This window comes from Nylanderia fulva, unplaced genomic scaffold (assembly GCF_048542155.1).
Source record: "Nylanderia fulva isolate GAGA-0341 unplaced genomic scaffold, ASM4854215v1 Scaffold12, whole genome shotgun sequence".
Classification (NCBI taxonomy): domain Eukaryota; kingdom Metazoa; phylum Arthropoda; class Insecta; order Hymenoptera; family Formicidae; genus Nylanderia; species Nylanderia fulva.
In genome coordinates this window covers 3,423,269-3,442,145 of record NW_028189409.1, presented here as the reverse complement: position 1 = coordinate 3,442,145, position 18,877 = coordinate 3,423,269, and the positions used below count along the sequence as shown (strand labels likewise).

Here is an 18,877-nt window from a genome sequence, read left to right as displayed (position 1 = left end):
CTAAAATTAACTTTTATAATTGAGAATTTAAAATATTTACATGATAAAGAAAAATATTATTTCTTAAATTATCCTAAATTCATCTTGTAAAAATTATGAAACTGCAAAAGCTGTTGAAAATTTGGAAAGCGTGTAACATATATCTTTTTTTTAATTATGTATTTTAGACGATTTAGAAAAAAATTGTTTAATTAATAAGAATTTAATTCCCGGGCATGTTTCATACATGTACAGCCCTTGCTAAATCGAGATTGCGCGCATGCGCCTTCAAATAGATATTACGAATTCAAGGTAGCTTATTAGGCTTCTCGCACATAAATATTATATTAATATAGACACCACACAAATATGTATTAAAATAAAAGTCAATCTCATAAGGATACACAACAACAGAATAATATTTGCAAGATTTTTCAGATAAAACTTGCATGATTTTTACAACAGAACAGGATGAAACAAAAAATAGGTATTAATATTTAACTAAAATGTTTTTATTTTTTCTAAAATAAAACATGTGCATTCTGGAGTAAACGAAAAAACAAAATTTATAATATATATATGCCTTATCCATAAAATGTAATTGTTATATTTCTTGTAAAATAACGATTATAAGCATTATAGATAAATATTGTACATTATATATATGTATATACGTATTAGTACAATATTCGTATCCTGTTATGCAAAAGTAATATACAGAACTAAAATATAACAATAAATTTGCCTGTTTAATTTCGTGCATTTAAGTATCTTTGTCAGTCTCGTACTAAGTTTCTGCGCATTTCCTTCCATTCACATTTATTTACTGGATTAAAATACTTTATCATGCATATATATATGTATTAATTTCCCACACATTTTTGCCAAGCCAAACCGCCGCATGTTATAGAGACAAGTACGTATATTACAATCTGCAAAAAAAGAAAATAAATGATGTTAAAGTGCTACAGAATTGGAAGAGTATCAAAATCGATCGCAACTTTAAACTTACAATCAAAATTGAACCAACAATAATATAGATCTTGACATTTTTCCAGAATAAGGAACGCGCCAAATTTCTACTTGTCTTTCTGAATGTAACAGACTGAAATAGAAAAAAACAAAAATAGATTTTTATTACAATTTTAACGATTAACAAAATTAATTAAAAATTTAATTATTAAAACATAGTTTTACATACATTATTAGATAGATTTTCCGTTTTGTTTACAAGCAACTCCAATCGTTCACCGCGCATCGCTATATTGTCAATATTTTTCACCATAATATCTTTAAGCTCATCTAGCTCACCATGAACTTTGGACAATCTATCCAAATCTTTCGATTCACTATAATGTTTCTAAAAAGAACAAAAGAACATGTAATGAGACAGATATAAAAACAATTTTTTCAAGATGTAAACAGTTTTTACTTATGACATTACCATTTCATTTGCCAAAACACGACCAAATTCTGTATTCATGGCATATGCTACGGCAGTTTGAGCACCTGGACCATAAACAGCCAAGAATCTTCTCTTGATTTCATTGAGATATAAAAATGCTCTGGATCTTTGAAAATCCTGAAATAAAATCTCATTAAGCCTCATGTTAATATATGTTTGTCTCAATATATACTTAATACATACATCATCTGTAATGCACATGTAAATAAGACAATCCTCACAAATATAGTGAAAAAGATAAGGCCCTTGGGAGTATGTTAGTTTGTCATTTTCTGGTGGTATTTTAGCCAAGATTTTTGCTGTGACCTCCTCAAAATTTCCAACGCAAGCAGCATGTTTCGCCAATATAATTGTCCCACGAGCTACCACACTGTATAAAATTGGCATTTTGATAGCTGCAACAAAAAAATTCCGTTTTATATATTTATATTTTATATCAGAATCCCACTGAGAGAGATTTATCACTTACTACATTGGTTTACAATAATTAAAAAAAAATTTAATGTCAATAGCAAATATTCTACTGACACTAACTTATTTTACATATTTGCTACTGATATTAATTTTTTTTTTTTTTAATTATTGCAGACCAATATAGTAAGTGATAATCCTCCCAGTGGAATTCTCACTTATCATATCATACATAAAAACAGCTCACAACATTCACACTGTATGCAGACCAATGATTGATCTGGTTATAAATATGCAAAGTATTCATTAGAGTTATCATTAATAATATAAAACAGTTGTGACGTCTACAAATCAATTGATTTCTAAATATAAGGTGAAATATATACATTCAATTATAACCTCTTAATGAAAGAAATCAAGTTCCAAGACCTCTATTCATTGTTCGGATTTCGATTGAATAAGAGCACAGCTAAGATACATGTTTAACAAAAGACTGCGTCATCGAATGCTTGACTTACCTCGATAAAGAGAAGTATTTATAATCAAAGGAACTGTTGTGCAGTTTTTTTTTATTTACACACGTCCTATAAACAAGGTTATATTCGTGGATTTACATCTATCTGAGGATAATGATTAACCAATCGATCTGTCGTTTCTTCTCGGAAATTTACGCAGTAACATTGAAACACTTCCCACAGTAATCCAGTAAATTATGCTAGTTGCACTCTTCTAATAATCATCAATAAATGCGCGTGAATGACAGTTCATCAGTGACACTGTAGTGGGGGAGTGAGGACGAAGGCTTGGGCGTCCGCCTTCTTTGATCTTGCGCACATTGTAACGCGGGAAATCTGAAATGACGATGAATAGAATGACAATATTAATTCTACAGTTTTAGAAGAGCCAGATAAAAATAAAATTAAAAATTAAAATTGTGGAGAATTTAAAAACTTTGCCTTTCTAAATCCTTACGAATGGAACCTGAAATCTTTAATTTTTCAGTTTTTTGGCTCTTTTTTTAATTCAATATATTCTTTTACAATGTTACAATTTTGTCATAATGTAATATTTTAAAGAATTATTTGATAATTATTTTAGGAAAATAATTGCGCCAGGTAATAATCTTTAATATTTTATTTTTATCTCTGATTCTTTTAAAGATAGAATACTATATAATTTCGTAAGAAAACTCTTTGAAATTGCGTAATTATATAGATTTGTAAATTTATCAGGCACATCTGCATGTTCGCATGACTGATTAAAAAAGTAAATATGCCTGATAAAATAAATCTATATGATTATGCAGTTTCAGAAAGTTTTCCTGTGAAATTGTCAAAATTATTAAAATAAAAAAGATTATTTCCCTGCAATTATTTTTTTATAAAATAATTCTCTAATAAAACATTATGACATAGAAAACATATGTAGTAACCATTGTAAAAATGTTGTATTTAATTATCAGACAGATAATATATAAGTTTAAGTGTCAAACGAAATGAGTAAAGACCAACTAAAATATGATAGTATAATTCTATATCTAATTGAAAGAGTCAGATAAAAATAAAGTTAAAAATTTAAATTGTAGACTAGAAGACTTTATCTTTCTCAGCTTTTTTATGAATGAAACCTGAAAACTTTAATTTTAATTTTAATTTTGACTCTTATTAAAATTGTATCTATCTCAAAATTCAATACAATTTTTTTACAATGTTATATGTTTACTACGTCATAATATCTTATTATAAAGAATTATTTTATAATAACTTTATAAGAAAATAATTGCGGGGGGAATAATCTTTTTTATTTTAACAATTTTCAAAGTTTTGCAGAAAAATTCTCTCTAAATTAGTTAGTAATTATATATATATATAGTTTTATTAGGCACACATCTGCTCTCGAGCGGGTTCCTAAAAACTACCGAAAGAGAGACCGGTCTCGTCATCAGAGAGACCGGCGCATGTGCCGACCCACGCCCGTAGAAAGCTACGTGCCAATTCAGGACGGACCTCTTGCACATCACGTCGATTGCTTTCTGCCTAGCACATGTCGACGCGATGGCGACGCTCGTGTTTCGCTGCAATGTTGAAAGCAGATAGTACCGCATAAAACGAATAGATAACGGTATTTTTCTGAGTCACGAGGAAGGAGATGGTTGTGGTGTGCACGTGAATCTCGAGTCAGTGTTGCGATAGCTGCGAGAGAACGAGGATTGTCCGGTTGTTTTTCGAGACGATCCTGTGGAATTTGTTGAAGGCAATATATTTCTGCGAGACCATCCGCACAAATTGCACAGATCGACTTCTCTCTCGTCGTGACATCATCGCGATCTTGACGTCGCGGTCATGGGTAAATATACTGTACGCTTTATTAATGTCAATAACGTATCACGAATATTTGCTCCGGTTCAGGAAAATTTCGATGTGATGTAAAATAGCTCTATTTGTATCAATTTATTGAAAAATTTATTTTCTGGAAAGAGTGTAAATTGAAGCACGATATTGAGAGCACAGATTAATGTACGTACAAGATTGATAAGAAGTGGAGAAAGATGATAAATTTACAAGGGAATAAAATGACAATTAAAAGTTTAAAAAAAACTATGGAAATTAAGTCAGAGATAGATGGAAGTAAAGATGAGAAAGGTATCTATAAAGAGTCAAAAAGGATTATTGTTTCACACAGAAATATTGTGATTAGTGCTTCAGATTTTTTAATTTGATGTAAACATAAGTGAAACATGTGTAATTATTAAGAATAAAGATTATTAAATTAAAAATTTGATAAAATAAGAACAATTATATAAAATAAGAAAGAAAAAGAGAAAATTCTGATACAAAGTATACGATAAGAAATTTAATGACTTACGATAACGCTGTTATATAATGAATGATGAAACCGTGTATGAATTTAAAGAAATGACGGAGATTGAAAAAAATTATGTAATTTAAAAACATTCGCAAAATCTCAACATTTAGAAGAGTAAACGAACATTCGTAAATGTTGATCCAATAATTAGTACAATTAATTAAAAGCTTGAAAAACACATGCATTATATGCATTAAATGGAAAACATATTTATTTTTTTCATAATATATCTATCTTGATTTTGTTTTATATATTATATTATCCTGAAGAGCAGCGTATAGATAACATTAATTAATTGTATAGATAACAAATATAATGTAATTATAATTAATCCATTAAATATAATATAACATAAGCAGATGTGTTTATTTACGTGATTGTAAACTAAAGAACCAATGCATTATTATATAAAGGTAACATTCCGGAACAGAAAGGCGTAAGAGTGAAAAAGCATTATAATCCGTAGAATGACTCTATGGAATTTAGCATTTCGCACGGCACATTTCCTACGAACAATTGCTATGTTTTCTCTCCATTTTATTCCTCTCACGATCGGTAACTTCCCTTCGTCATTAAATCTTATTGAATGCAACAAATGGTTTGACGAGTGCACAATTTTCTCTTAGCATTATCATAAAAAAATATATAATTTATTATCTCTTGATTAAATCAATATAGAGAAATTTGAATTTTATCAATTTATTATCACAATCTATTTTTAACATAATTAAGAGATATCTATTCTTGATATCTCTTATCATATTTATACAACTTCAATCCCTTTAAATTGACAAAATAATTAAGTAATACACATCAACACGACATCCTGTTTAGGGACAACTACACTGAAAAAAAAAATTATTGGATTCGGATAAATATTTATTTCAATACCGCCTAATAAATCATTTATTTGGAACAAATAAATATTTACCAATTTTGAAAAGAATTTTCTTATATGAAATAAATATTTTTCACATCAAATCAATATTATTAGTTTCAAATAAATAATTTATTAGGCGGTATTGAAATAAATATTTATCCGCATCCAATAATTTTTTTTTCAGTGTACCTTCCATGCTCGAATGATGTCTGTTTCTTGGAGTATTGATTTCACAAAGGGTGCGTAGCTCCCTAGAAGCCTATACGATGAGATCTCCCCTTTCCGAAAGTATATTTTCGGGGAGAACCAAAAATAAAAATTGCGTGTGTGTGTTTTCCTATTCACAGAGATAATTTACGTGTAAAGATTCATCTTATGATAAAGTATTATATATTTTACTTGCAAAGTCGTGATGATGTGTATTACGTTGTAAAAATGCTAATCGATAATTCAATATGATAAGCCTTTTTTCTTGCCGATTGTTGAGTTTTTTCGACTTGCTTTTGCTCGAAAGGTTACTGCGACAAAAAACTGCTGAGTACTTGATTTAAATACAATCTGCGTATTTTTTAAAAGATTGATAGGTGACTTGCAAGATGTGATAATAATAAAGATATCAGTTTCTCTTTTATAACCATGTTCTTGTTGCGATAATTTTGTATTTTTAGCGTTAGTTATCATTACTCGGCGTTTTTTACCTTAATTACACTGCAAAAACATGTTGTTTTAATTGATCAAATAGGCTTTGTTTCAATAATAAAATATGATAAAAAATTTTAATTTTAGTACACTGAAGGATGATAGTAAAATTTAAAAGAGAGATGTCTCATAAATATTTTCTAAACGTAAAAAAATTTAATAGATCAATTTTCCTGAAAATTGTATCACAAAAATTTAACTTATATTTGTAATTTTCAACGAATAAAATTTACATCGCAATTATGTTGCCTTGCATAAATTGCATTGCATTTATAATGTCGGTGATACATATCATCTAAAATATAGTGCGGCCGAAGAAACAGTAGATTCACGTGATTTGCATGCAAAGTGTTAATTAGCAAGCTACATAACATTTAGATTAACGATTTTCTCGGCTAGAACTTTATATCCGTTTATATCTAAAAAAGGCATTTATAACATTAATTTATAAAAATGCATTCTACTCCAAAAGTACATATTATAGAATGTTGATATTGAAAAATTCGCGGAAAGAATGCTGCACGAGCTGTGCAAGGTTCGTTGCGCCTCGTTACGTTCAATTGCATCGTGTATATGTTAACCGGTCTCGCACGTACGCATATCATTATGCACCGACAAGGGAAGAGTGCAAAACAATGAATGCGCATTACACATCTGTCTCTGTGCATTTAAAAAAAATAACAGTATATACGTCATATTTTTTCAAACACGCAGTGCTTGCATCAATTTTCTCTGTCGCGTATTCACATTGAAAATAGCTACTCCAAGTATTTTCCAATTGAGATTGCTTTTCTGTCGCCTGTCGACTCTTCTGTCGGCAGTAGCTGACACAGCTATTGTGACTATTATATACACATTACGTTGCGGTAGATGATTAAACCGACCTCGTTTAACGACTATTTTATGAAACGTTTCCGGGATTCATAAAACCGGTTATGCGCCTCGTGGACCTAATTTTTTTGTTGCGAGAAATGAGTTGCCGTGCAACTTAAACGTTCGATCACATTCATCGAACATATGTGACCTGAAAGATAAACCCGTATGATATTATAAACAACATCATAGATTCGTCATGGTCTATTTCATAATTGAATTATCAATTCAGCCAATTTAGAACTGATAGCATAAAAAGGCGTTAAGAAGGGAAGTAGACTTGTTAAAATCATATTTCTATTTCAATCTCTTATGTAATCTTGTAAAATATAATAGTGCCTTGATTAACCTTTATTTATAAAAAAATTGCTTTTAAAAATTTGTCAGAGAATCCATCAACGAGATTAAGATCGCAAATGGTGAAAAAAGTTATATTAATATATAACTTATACTTTTTGGTCACTTTTTATGATCATTTTCAGACAGAACACGACTTGCATTTGTCACGGCTGCCGCTGTAGGTGCTGGCACAGCGGCTTTCTTTATTTGGTGGTGGTGGATCAAAAAACAGAAGCCTCAGCTACCATCGAAATGGCGAAAAGTAGGAGAACTGAGCGATCTAGTCGTGTTCCCGATTAAATCACTTGGCGCTGTTCGCATGAACGAGATGGAATGCACGATACTAGGTCTAAAATCGGGTTGGTTAAGAGATCGTACGTTGATGGTTCTCGATCTTGAAGGGCGATTTCTCACCGCCAGACAGTTACCCAAAATGGTCAATGTAAGAAAAGCTACAAGATATATTATATATTATATAATAATATATAAAAGTTATATTATATAACAATATATTTATATTTACCTGTATATATATATATATATATATATATATATATATATTATAATATGTTATATTTAATATAATTTTATACAGGACGTTTTAAGAGAAATGATCAACATATTCTAGGACTTGGTTGTACACATTGTTTTAAGCAACAAAAGTTTATATGAACATGTGTCCTATTCTCGATGATTATAAAGGTAGAACGTATTCAAGTTTAAGAACGAATATATTTATGAACTTATAGCAGAATCAAATTAATTACTCGAAATTATTGATTACTATAATTAATATTACTCATTCAAATGTATTGTAAAGCTTAAAATTTCATATAATTATTTCATAGAATTTGGTTCTAATAAGTTAATGAATATATTTGTTCTTAAAATTGAATGCGTTATATTTTTATAACCGTGTAGAATAGGATATATTATATAAACTTTCTTGCTTAAAACGATGCCTTACAATCATGTCCCAGAATGCTGGCCATTCCTCTTGAAACACACTGTATATAAATATTTTTATTTTCTCATTTTGTTTAATCTAACTGAATATATAATTACGCCCAGAAAGCGAAGTTATATTATTCTCTAATAATAAGATCTCAAAAATTGCAACGCATGCTTAAAAATTATTATTACAACGCATGCATAAAAATATATTAATTAATTATATAATGCATAAAAATTCAATATTTAAATCTAACAGAGAGAACAAAAAAATAGAATTTTCTACAAGAATCGATTAAAATCTACGCTTCCATTAGATTCACGCATCTCCGTACGCCACGTTGCGCGCTTCGCGCGGGACTGATCACGTGATCGTCAGTCTCGCAGTCGCGATATCTCGAACGGGAATCAGTCCCGCGCGAGACGCGCAGCATGACGGACGTGGGGGGTGTACTAATCTAATGGAAAGGCTAGAAAGAGAGAGATGCTTTCGTCGGGTCCGATTCATTCTTGGCAGTAAAGTTAGGTTCCGTCAGTTGGCGACACCGCTGCGCAAAGTCTGCAGTCGGAGTAGGGATTAGTCTTGTGCGAGACTTGCAACGTGGTGGTCGTGTGAGACGCACACGTCTAATAGAAAGAGAGAGATGTTCTCGCACTCTGGATTATGTAGTTGGGTTTCGCCGTTAGATGGCGACACCGTTACTGCTCAGAGTCTTGCGTGACGTGCAGTCTGTCTCTTTCTATCCTTTCCATTGGATTAGTACACTCCCCACATCCATCACGTTGCGCGCCTCGCGCGGAACTGAATCTCGTTCGAGACATTGCGATTGCGAGACTGACGGTCACGTGATCATCGTGCAGCGAACGCGCACAGACGCGCATATCTAATGAAGACGCAAATATTTTGATTGAAAGAAATTTTTGTAGAACATTTTATTTTTTGTTCTCTCTTAAAAATTCTTAAAGATTTAAACATTTAATTTTTATGCATTACGTAATTAATTAATATACAATATAGTATTTTTAAGCATGCATTGCAATAATAATTTTTATGCTTGCATTGCAATTTTTAAGATTTTATTATCAAAGAATAATGCGTAATTTAATTCGCTTCACGCGCGTAATTATACTCATTAAACAAAATGAGAAAATAAAAATATTTATATATAGTGTGTTTTAGGAGGAATAATAAGCATTTTAGGACATGATTGTAACACGTCATTTTAAGCAAAAGAGTTTATATATAACATGTATTCTATTTTACATGGTTATAAAAATACAATGTATTTAGTTTTAAGAACAAATACATTCATTAACTTATTAGAACCAAATTCTATGAAATAATTACATGAAATTATAAGCTAATACAATACATTAATAATAAAGATACATCTTCAAATTTAAGAACTAATACATTAACTTAGTAGAACCAAATGAAACAATTATATTAAATTTTTGTTGTTTGCTGTTATTAGAAGATTATTATACACAAAGAAGGGTGGAAACGTTGTGATTTAATAAATAATATTTGCCAGTACGGTCGAGAGAAGAGTTTTACTTTATTATTAGACACGTTTAATAAATTTTGTGTTCGTTCGACATTTTTGGTTTTTGGTGTAATTAAAATGGCTCATAATTATTTATGACAAAAATATTATTAATTAATTGAAATTATTATTTATTAATTAATATTAATTTAAATGTATTGTAAGCTTAAAAAATGTCATGTAATTCTTTTATAGAATTTGGTTTCAATAAGTCAATGAATATATTTATTCTTAAAACTGAATACGTTGTATTTTTATAACTATCCAGAATAGGTCACATGTTTATATAAACATTTTTTGCTTAAAATGATGTATACAATCATATCCTAGAAAACTGATTTCTCTTAAAACTCATTCTTCTTAAAATATCCTGTATACATAATATAAATATAGTGTAAAGAGTTTATATAGTAATATAAGAGTATATTAAAATTTTATAATTTTAATTATTCTATTATATAGTTTATTACATTCTACATTAAAAGCTATTATCCGGTTCTACTATATTATGCATCATAATTAAATTTTACCACAAACGGAAAATAAATTACTAAGAGAGAAATGAACAGCTCAACCACTTATGTATTTCTTTTATGTGTCATGTGTATATTTACTGATTGTTATATACTCTACTATCTTTATTGAAGCTAATAGCGATATTTAATTATTCTAATCATAGCCATTCCTTTATTGCCTACTATAAAGGTACTACCCGAAGTTTCCGGTTCCGTATTAACGCTTCGTGCTCCGGGAATGATGTCGATATCAGTGGATTTCGCTCAGCTTCGCGGTAAAAGCTTCCGTACTGCTGTTTGGGGTCAAGCGGTACCGGCTCGCGATTGTGGTGAAGAAGTTGCTCGATGGCTGTCACGCTTCCTTCTTCAGGAGGATACTGGTCTTAGATTGGTCTACTATCCAGTGGATGGACCTGCGAGAGATGTAAGAAAAAGAAATGAAAAGGCCTTTCCTTTAGCGACGCCGTTGGATACCGTAAGTACTATTTTTCGCAACGACGAGATGTACGAGATTTAATCATTATAATTTATTTATCGAAAGCTCGATTTATTTTTTTTGTATTTAAGTTTTGTATCTAAGTTAATAGATCTATATTTATAGATTATATTCGCGTCTATTTCTTCATATGTAAGTTCGAGATTAATTTATATATGGAACTTAGTGATCTCAAACCAAGAGATACAGTTCCAAGTAATTAATTTTTCGCGCTTTGGCTCTGTTGGCCGATTTATATTATTATCTATATTTATAGTTTCAAATTTTTATTTAAAAAAATTATATTTTCTAACAATTATTTATTTTATTTCTTGTTTCTTGGAGATCTGAACGATCTTCCCGTCAACGTAATCATTCCTTATAAGTTTCTAACGGAAGAGTCACATTTTAACTTCGTGCTAAATACTTCCGCTACGAGTCAACTTACTGATTTTCCTGCATCGTATCTTACATCTATTACTAACCACATTATGCGAGAATTTTATTATAATAGATCTATCAACTTAATTGACAAGGAAAAACACTTTTATGTCATTTATATAATAAAGAGAAAATAGTTTGCCATATAACGCGTAGAAGCATTTATACAATTATATAAATATACATATATTGTAATAATTGTACATATAGTTTATTAAATATCGAAAACATTAAAAATCATAATTTTGTTTTAAATAATGCACGACACTGGAAAACTGCAAAAGTTTATTCCGTCAATAGGGAGCTTACCCAGATGAATCAAGTTACAGTCTGCTCAATGAAGCTTCGCTGACAGACCTTAATAACCGATTGGATGAACCTGCCGTGGCGCAGCAATTTCGTATGAATTTTCTGGTCAAGGGTGCAACTGCTTTCGAGGAGGATAAATGGGATTGGGTGAAAATCGGAAATGTGATTTTCAGAAATATTAGACCATGCACAAGATGCATTTTTACTACGGTGAATCCAGAAACTGGAACGAAACATCCCAATGTCGAACCTCTGAAGACTTTAAAAAGGTATATTAATATATAAAGTTTTAAAAAAATAATATACACGATTTCTTTACATACATATATCAATACAGACAATTCTGTCGCAAAATTGCAAAATGACAAAACTATATTTATATATTTACAAGAGACGTCAAGAGAACTTTAGATAATATTGTAATTCCGTTAATGAGAAATTTTTTCCCAACAGTTACAGACAAATAACCGACCCGGAAATTCGACCCTCAGTTGGCGACAGTCCAGCTATGGGACTTCATCTCGCACTACGAGGATCAAATGGGAAGGTTCGTTTAGGCGATTCGATTTATGTGAATGTAGAAGAGGAGACAGTACCCTCTTTAACTTCGCCATCATAGCTACATCGTTGGGACTCCTGTGAGATTTTAAAATACGAGCAGGAGCTGTGAGATTTTAAAACACGAGCCTCACTGATTTGATGGTCGAAAAATTATAAAAAGCGAAGTCTGGAATTTAACAATGAAGTATTTGTATTATGCGCACAATTCATGTGTGTAAGAGACATCCTTAATTAGAAATATACGATTGAGATGTTTCTCTCAACGATAAGAATCATAAAATTATAACAATGATTACTGATGTCTTATTAAAATCAATATCTTACGAAATTGAAAGTTTCGTACTACAGAGATGTAAAATGAACAACGATGCAGGATTAAATAATCCTAAATCAGGCAATTTAAATCTCTTCAATTTCTGTGTCATGGAATTGCGATAGTAGTTTAAAAGATGTAGCCTAAAAGTTTGAAAATATATATTTTGCTATATTGTTAAAAAATTAATTTTTACTCCTTGAATATATCATTTACCTAAAATTTATAATATCTCAAAGAATAGAAATAAGTTTATTTTGTAATACAAAAATGATTGAGTTTTGAGAAATTATGAGATGGTGAATTTCTGAAAAAATTTTATGGATACGCGCATTGTGATACTTGTGATTAATGTCGCTCAAAATGCATCATCATATTGTATGTGGCTTAAAAGTGAGCTTTAAGCATAATTCATGTATATTCATATACCTATATTACATATAGTACTGCTTTTGCAAGCTTCTGCTACGTTTAGTTTAATCTTATCAAATATTCATAACAATTTAGTACACATTTTTTTAATTTTCAAAAATTATATCATAAACTGTAAATATATAACTGTGGATTTTGTATCTGAATCACATATTTTTCTAATTATATTTTGATACCGTAGAAAAAGAGATTTGAATAAATCATATTAATATGTTGTGAAATGGAAATATATGTAATTACACATTCTTGTCAATATATTAAAAATCATGTCTAATCTGTCTAGTTAAAGTAAAAAAATCACACAACTCTTGTTTCTTATTACAATAATATTTATTTTCACTACAACACAACAGGGATGTTTTACATAGAGAAATAATACGCTCGGTTCAAGGACGAGAAACGCCGCGTTTTCTGACGACATTACGTTTTTTTTTTTTTTTTAATTACATTGCTTATTGGATTTTTCTGTAGCGGAAAAATCCAAGAGGAAAAGTAATTTATATTTCCACGGTTCGTTGCAGTGACAGGCTTTTACAAATTACATCAACTTGAAATACGAGAGAGAAAGGGAGAGAGAGATAATTCTGTTTTCAATATTAACAATACTTAACAAACTTAATTGCCTAAATTTCACAAGCTTTACGTCACCGCAATTGTAGAAAGGAAGAGAAAATAGACATATATGTATATGAGATGAGATAACAAAAGAAAGCAGTGTTAAAGACACAAAAATAGACAGAAACAATATATTATATGCCTGGCACTGTTCCATCTCCTGGGGGTAAGCTATGTACAAGTTTGCGATAATCTTGTTTATTCTTGTGCTCGACGACGATCGATCGAAATGTAATCGTTCGCGCAATTAATAATCGAAGACCGATATATAATATTTAGTATTCTTCGATTTTGCAAACAGCACGCGTCTTATCCCTGTCACGATCGAAGGAGATCGTAAGACTCTGTACATCATCATGTTAACACATTTTCTACGGAGGAAAGAAAATTTCTGTATGACTCTTAAAGCGCGAATCGAGATATTTTTCGAAGCCGAAGGGGGATGGCTCGTGAAAAAAAGCAGCGCGAGAAAGCGCGGAGAAATTTATTTTACCCGTAGTCGTCGATGCATGAATCATTTCATTCGAACTGTCAACGGCGAGCGTGTCGTATCACAAATTCGATTTCATAGTTTCAATATACATCTCTCTCGATGTGTTTCCATCGTACCATGGCAGCTTCAAGCCACCCCACATAGCGAAATTAAATTTTCGATCGCCTTAAAACGACGACCGAAAATACGGAAATTTCTCTATTAACGGTTTTTTTTTTAATAATAAATCGACTACAGAATAATAGAAAGTAAATAGAAAAAAAATGCGAGAGAAGAGTGAGACAAAGGGAAAGAAAGAAAGAGAAAGAGAGAAAGAGTAAGGTGGAAAAGAAATTGTACAGAGAGTCGAGTGAACGAAGTCGGACGAAATCGAGTTAACGTCACGTTCTTAGGGAGGAATTACATTTGGTGACGAAGTGTCTTGTGTGTTTTCACAAAGAGCTCGACGGCCATTGACGAAGGAAGTGAATTCAGGATCTCGGGAACAAGGGGGCAACATCGGTGAGATTTCGATTCTGTTGCCAACGTCGTACCCGTGTTCCTTTCTGGTAGAGGCGGCTCGGCGATGATGTCCACGTGGCGATACCAAGGCCGGCGAGGCCCCGTCCTATGCTTCCTCATCCCGATCCTCGAGTAAGCTCCTTAGATGAGCCAGGTGATAAGTTTCGCCTTGTAGTTGACAAACTTCTCGCTTACTGCAGCTAAGCGCTGTAAATTCGAAGACACATTTATTTTAATCCGCATACTCTTCGGTATATTCGACTCGACGCATTGTTTCCGGTTTTATAGGATTTTATCTATTTTAGGTTTCTCGAACAAATCAATATCTCATACTTTTCATTCGTCACAATCTGATTTCTTAAAATTATATTATTTAATATAAATTATTTCTTTTATGTTATGCATATTTTTTTATATCAAATTATTTAATATAAATTATTTTATATTATACGAAATATTTTCTTTATATTATAAAAATTGTAGAAAGTCAATCGATTTGAAATGAGTGAAAAATAATTAATTCGGGTGCGTGTGCTTTATATCACGCATTCCGCGCTCGAGGAGGTAAAGTTTCTTCCGCTATTTTTACATTTTATCGTATAAAATCTCAAACACGTAGAAACGCTTAATTCGACGAATCAAGGAGACTTCGAAGCGTGAACACTTTCGAAGCAACGCGACGGATGCTTCTCAGCGATAAAAATTCTTGCACGTTAGCGCGAGTGAAGTAAGTAATTGTGCCGCGAATTGCGCATAATAAAAGTAATACTTATTATGGTGTCGACCCGGGTCAACACAACGCCGCAAAAAATTTCAACAGCAATTAACAAAAAAAAAAATAAATGTATGTTTCAGAATCTCCATTTCCTTTCTCTTCGCGCCTTTACTTAAACAACTTCCTGCCCGTTGCATAGTCAATCGATCGCCGCAAAGTTTTAATTTATATTACGCTGCACAATTTCTCGCAAGTATAATACAAATTGTATACAGGCCATGATTGCAGCCTGTGACTGTAATACACGCAAAACCGGTGTTTGCACTGTCCAAAGATTCGTTTCGTAAGATCATATACTTTTAAGCACTACGTGGTTTTGTTGATATTATGTTATTTCCGTTTTACACCTTGTATTGCATTATCATAAATTTCGATACAATTCCAATTTCTTTATTTTTGTAAAATTTATTAGATTTTTTTTATATTTTGGTATCTTATACATAATTGTTTAATTATTATTCAATTATTATTCAATTAGAGAGAGAAAAAAAGTCGAGGATATATTTATATTTATTCATTCGATCCAATTCCTTTGATTAAATTGATGAATATAAAGAACAAGTGTTTGTTTGATTAATAAAATTTTAACTTTCTCTAACTGTTGTTGATATTTAGCACAGATTATTAAAATTTGCCGCGAATTAATTGCGCACACTCTTTCGTTAAACAGTTTCACTTTCGCTAAGAACAAACTTGATTCAAACCAGTCTAGTGTATTAATTAGTATTTAAATTTTCTCTTCAATATTTATATAATTATTTTCGATAGGCACTGATATAAATATAAAATAAATATAAATATAAAAATTAATTATTTATTTCTTATTGAAAATTTTAATAATGTATGATGTTAATTTTTCATAAAAACATTTAAATCATACATTATATCACATGCAACCGATAAATGTCGCGATTACATCAACTAGATGGTCTAATAAGTATATCACTTTTCATGACGATTTCGAGTATTATGAGCGTAAAAATCATTGGGTTAAAAAATCATAGTTGATTGTAACGACGGATACGAGAAAGAATTATTATGCACACGATCTAAACTTCGGTTCAGTTCCGACTTTCAAATTCTATTAATAATAAAGATTATTATGGCCATTATTTTATCAACTATTGATTGATGGTGGATTAACTAAGCGGTTTACGTAAGAGGATTGCATTCTAATCCATCGATTGCAGTGTGATGTAGGTCAAAGATTGGGAGGTCATTTTATTATATTATAGAACTCACATCGTTTGTATTAAGCAAGAGATCATTTATCTCGCACTGGATCCGAAGATTGAAATTTATTCGGACACAGTGCGAAATGATCTCCTATATAATGTCCAGTCGACTGTAGCCCACTTATTTCATGCTCTACGAGCTCAAAAATGGTTAAGTCACAAAGTGAAAGTAATCCATTTGGCAACGTATATGAAAGTTACCGCGAATATAATAATCATCTCACAGTCAATTTTTTATCTTCTTCCTCTATAATATTATTTTACCATCAGGAAAGATTGATTTAATTAACTTATTTAGTAGTATTCATTTGCAATTTACATTAAGTCAATTAAACAGTATAAAAAAACTTTCCAATATTAAAATCGGACAAATCTATAATTCCAATGCATATTAATTTATCTTCCTTGAAATTGCAAGATGAGAAACTTAAAATTATTACTCGAAATGAGGAAAAATAAAAGAAGTTTATTCACTTATTTTTTTGTAAATTTTTTTGCTGTTAACTCGTGAGTTTTTTTTAATTACACACATAGTTCTTGCAAAAAAATAGCATAACATTACGGATACTATTTTCGCGCAGGTATAGCCATCGGCCAGTTTGTCGCCTTCGGGCAATCTTGCGTGCCAGAAGCGGCTTCTTGCATAAGTTGCAGCTGGTAAATGGACGCGCTATTTCATAGAGAAAGTCGCTTATATTTTTGCTTTCCATCGATTCCGGCGTGCCTGCGTAATCGCCGGATTTGCATCTGAAAGAACGCGTCGCGCGTAGTGCCACGCTTGCTCGAATTTTGGCAAAAATATGAAATAGACATTCCATTGAACTTTAATTTGTCGATCTCCTTTGGAAGAAATTTTAAGTCAGCAATTGATTCAGCACGAATTGATCTTTATGCACGTCACGCAACCTCATTATACAGTATTGTGCCATAAGTCTGGTCTGCTAGGCACTGCGAATATTATAACATAGTAATAAATACAAATCTTTTTAATGTCAGAGTTAATTTTAGGGATATTTTATAAAATTCTATCATGCAATTTAGCTCTTATTTTTTTTTTAATTTATAATTTATTTTTCAGCGCGGTTTGCGCTTTCATTTCTAATTATAATTATCTTATTAATGATAACGTGATTATATTGTTTTATAAAAAAAATATATATATTTTTTATTAAGGCAAAATATAATATTATGTACGTATTTCTTATTTATCTATCATGTGTCGAATATTATAAAAATCATCTTTTGTATATATTTTATATATGATTTTTTTATTAATTTAAAATTAATTTTTTAGCACAATTTATCAATATTCTTATATGTTATTTTTATAGTAATGATAATTTATTTATTCATGATTATGTTAATGATAACTTGATTATATTGTTTCGTCAAAATAATTTTCTTTAAAAGACGGATGCAATTTTATATATTTCTTATTATTTTGTTTTGCGTTCTGCGTTTCTTTGATTAATTTTGTAATTTTATATAAGAAACCTACGATTTAATTTCACTTATCAATCCGTTAAAGAAAAGAATTGCGAGTAACAATTATTGCGTGTCGACAAATGCAGTCATTTGCGACGACAGAATTGAATTGGCCTTTATAGTGGAATCGCTATCACAATTACACGAATATCTGTGCGATATTAATTTTTCATGTTTTTTTTGCTTAAACTTGTTTTTAATTGAACTCCTTATTAAATTTATAGCTCTGAAAAAAATTTCACACACAAGTTCCGTCTGATAGATCATAAATGTCGTCTAATTAGAAGGATATCTTTTCTGGTTTTAACGAATGTCGAAATAACTCGCAATTTCTCTTCTCTCTCTTTCCTTATCGGATAATAAAATGCAAATAATAATTAATGAAATAATAATTGATACAGGTCATACAGAAGGTGCAATTATCCGCGTATGTTTCCGGAATTGAAATCTAACACTTTTCAAATTAATCATTTTAATTGAATCTCTTATAATGCATGCGCTATCTATTTACAATTGTCTAACGTGATTACATGTCCATCAGTTCGACATCTATTAATCAATCGCGCCTCGATGTTGTGGTTCAATATTTCGTCACAGTCGCGGCTTACTTTCGAATGAACTACGTCATTACAATCTCGGGATCTATAATCGGCGCCCGGAGTAAATAATACCGTCGTCTACTTGTTACATATAAGTGAAATAATTTGGACATTTTCTT

At 30.8% G+C, this 18,877-nt stretch overlaps 3 protein-coding genes across 6 annotated transcripts in view; 1 reads left to right on the top strand and 2 right to left on the bottom strand.

Annotated features, from left to right (window-relative positions):
• Positions 1–469: 469 nt before the first annotated feature.
• Positions 470–2,662, bottom strand: Vamp7 (vesicle-associated membrane protein 7). 2 transcript variants are annotated; one of them, XM_029318008.2, is made up of 6 exons: positions 2,374–2,662; positions 1,628–1,839; positions 1,424–1,561; positions 1,181–1,339; positions 992–1,084; positions 470–911 (listed from the first exon to the last, which is right to left on the bottom strand). In XM_029318008.2, exons 2-6 carry the CDS (start codon positions 1,829–1,831, stop codon positions 843–845), a joined length of 663 nt encoding a protein of 220 aa, XP_029173841.1. In that variant the 5' UTR covers positions 1,832–1,839; positions 2,374–2,662; the 3' UTR covers positions 470–842. The 2 variants fall into 2 exon arrangements, with proteins under 2 accessions (XP_029173841.1, XP_029173842.1); XM_029318009.2 differs by lacking the exon at positions 2,374–2,662 and adding an exon at positions 2,255–2,354.
• A 1,183-nt stretch (positions 2,663–3,845) lies between these two features.
• LOC114942604 (Mitochondrial amidoxime reducing component) lies at positions 3,846–14,113 on the top strand. Its single transcript, XM_029318007.2, has 5 exons — positions 3,846–4,201; positions 7,655–7,953; positions 10,715–10,999; positions 11,741–12,018; positions 12,203–14,113. Exons 1-5 carry the CDS (start codon positions 4,198–4,200, stop codon positions 12,366–12,368), a joined length of 1,032 nt encoding a protein of 343 aa, XP_029173840.2. The 5' UTR covers positions 3,846–4,197; the 3' UTR covers positions 12,369–14,113.
• Positions 13,364–18,877, bottom strand: part of LOC114942647 (uncharacterized) — a 23,866-nt gene continuing 18,352 nt past the window's right edge. For all 3 annotated transcript variants that reach the window (XM_029318067.2, XM_029318066.2, XM_029318068.2), the window contains one exon: positions 13,364–14,871. In XM_029318067.2, coding sequence (XP_029173900.1) covers positions 14,806–14,871 — 66 coding nt within the window. In that variant the 3' untranslated portion in view covers positions 13,364–14,805. The remainder of the gene's footprint in view (positions 14,872–18,877) is intronic.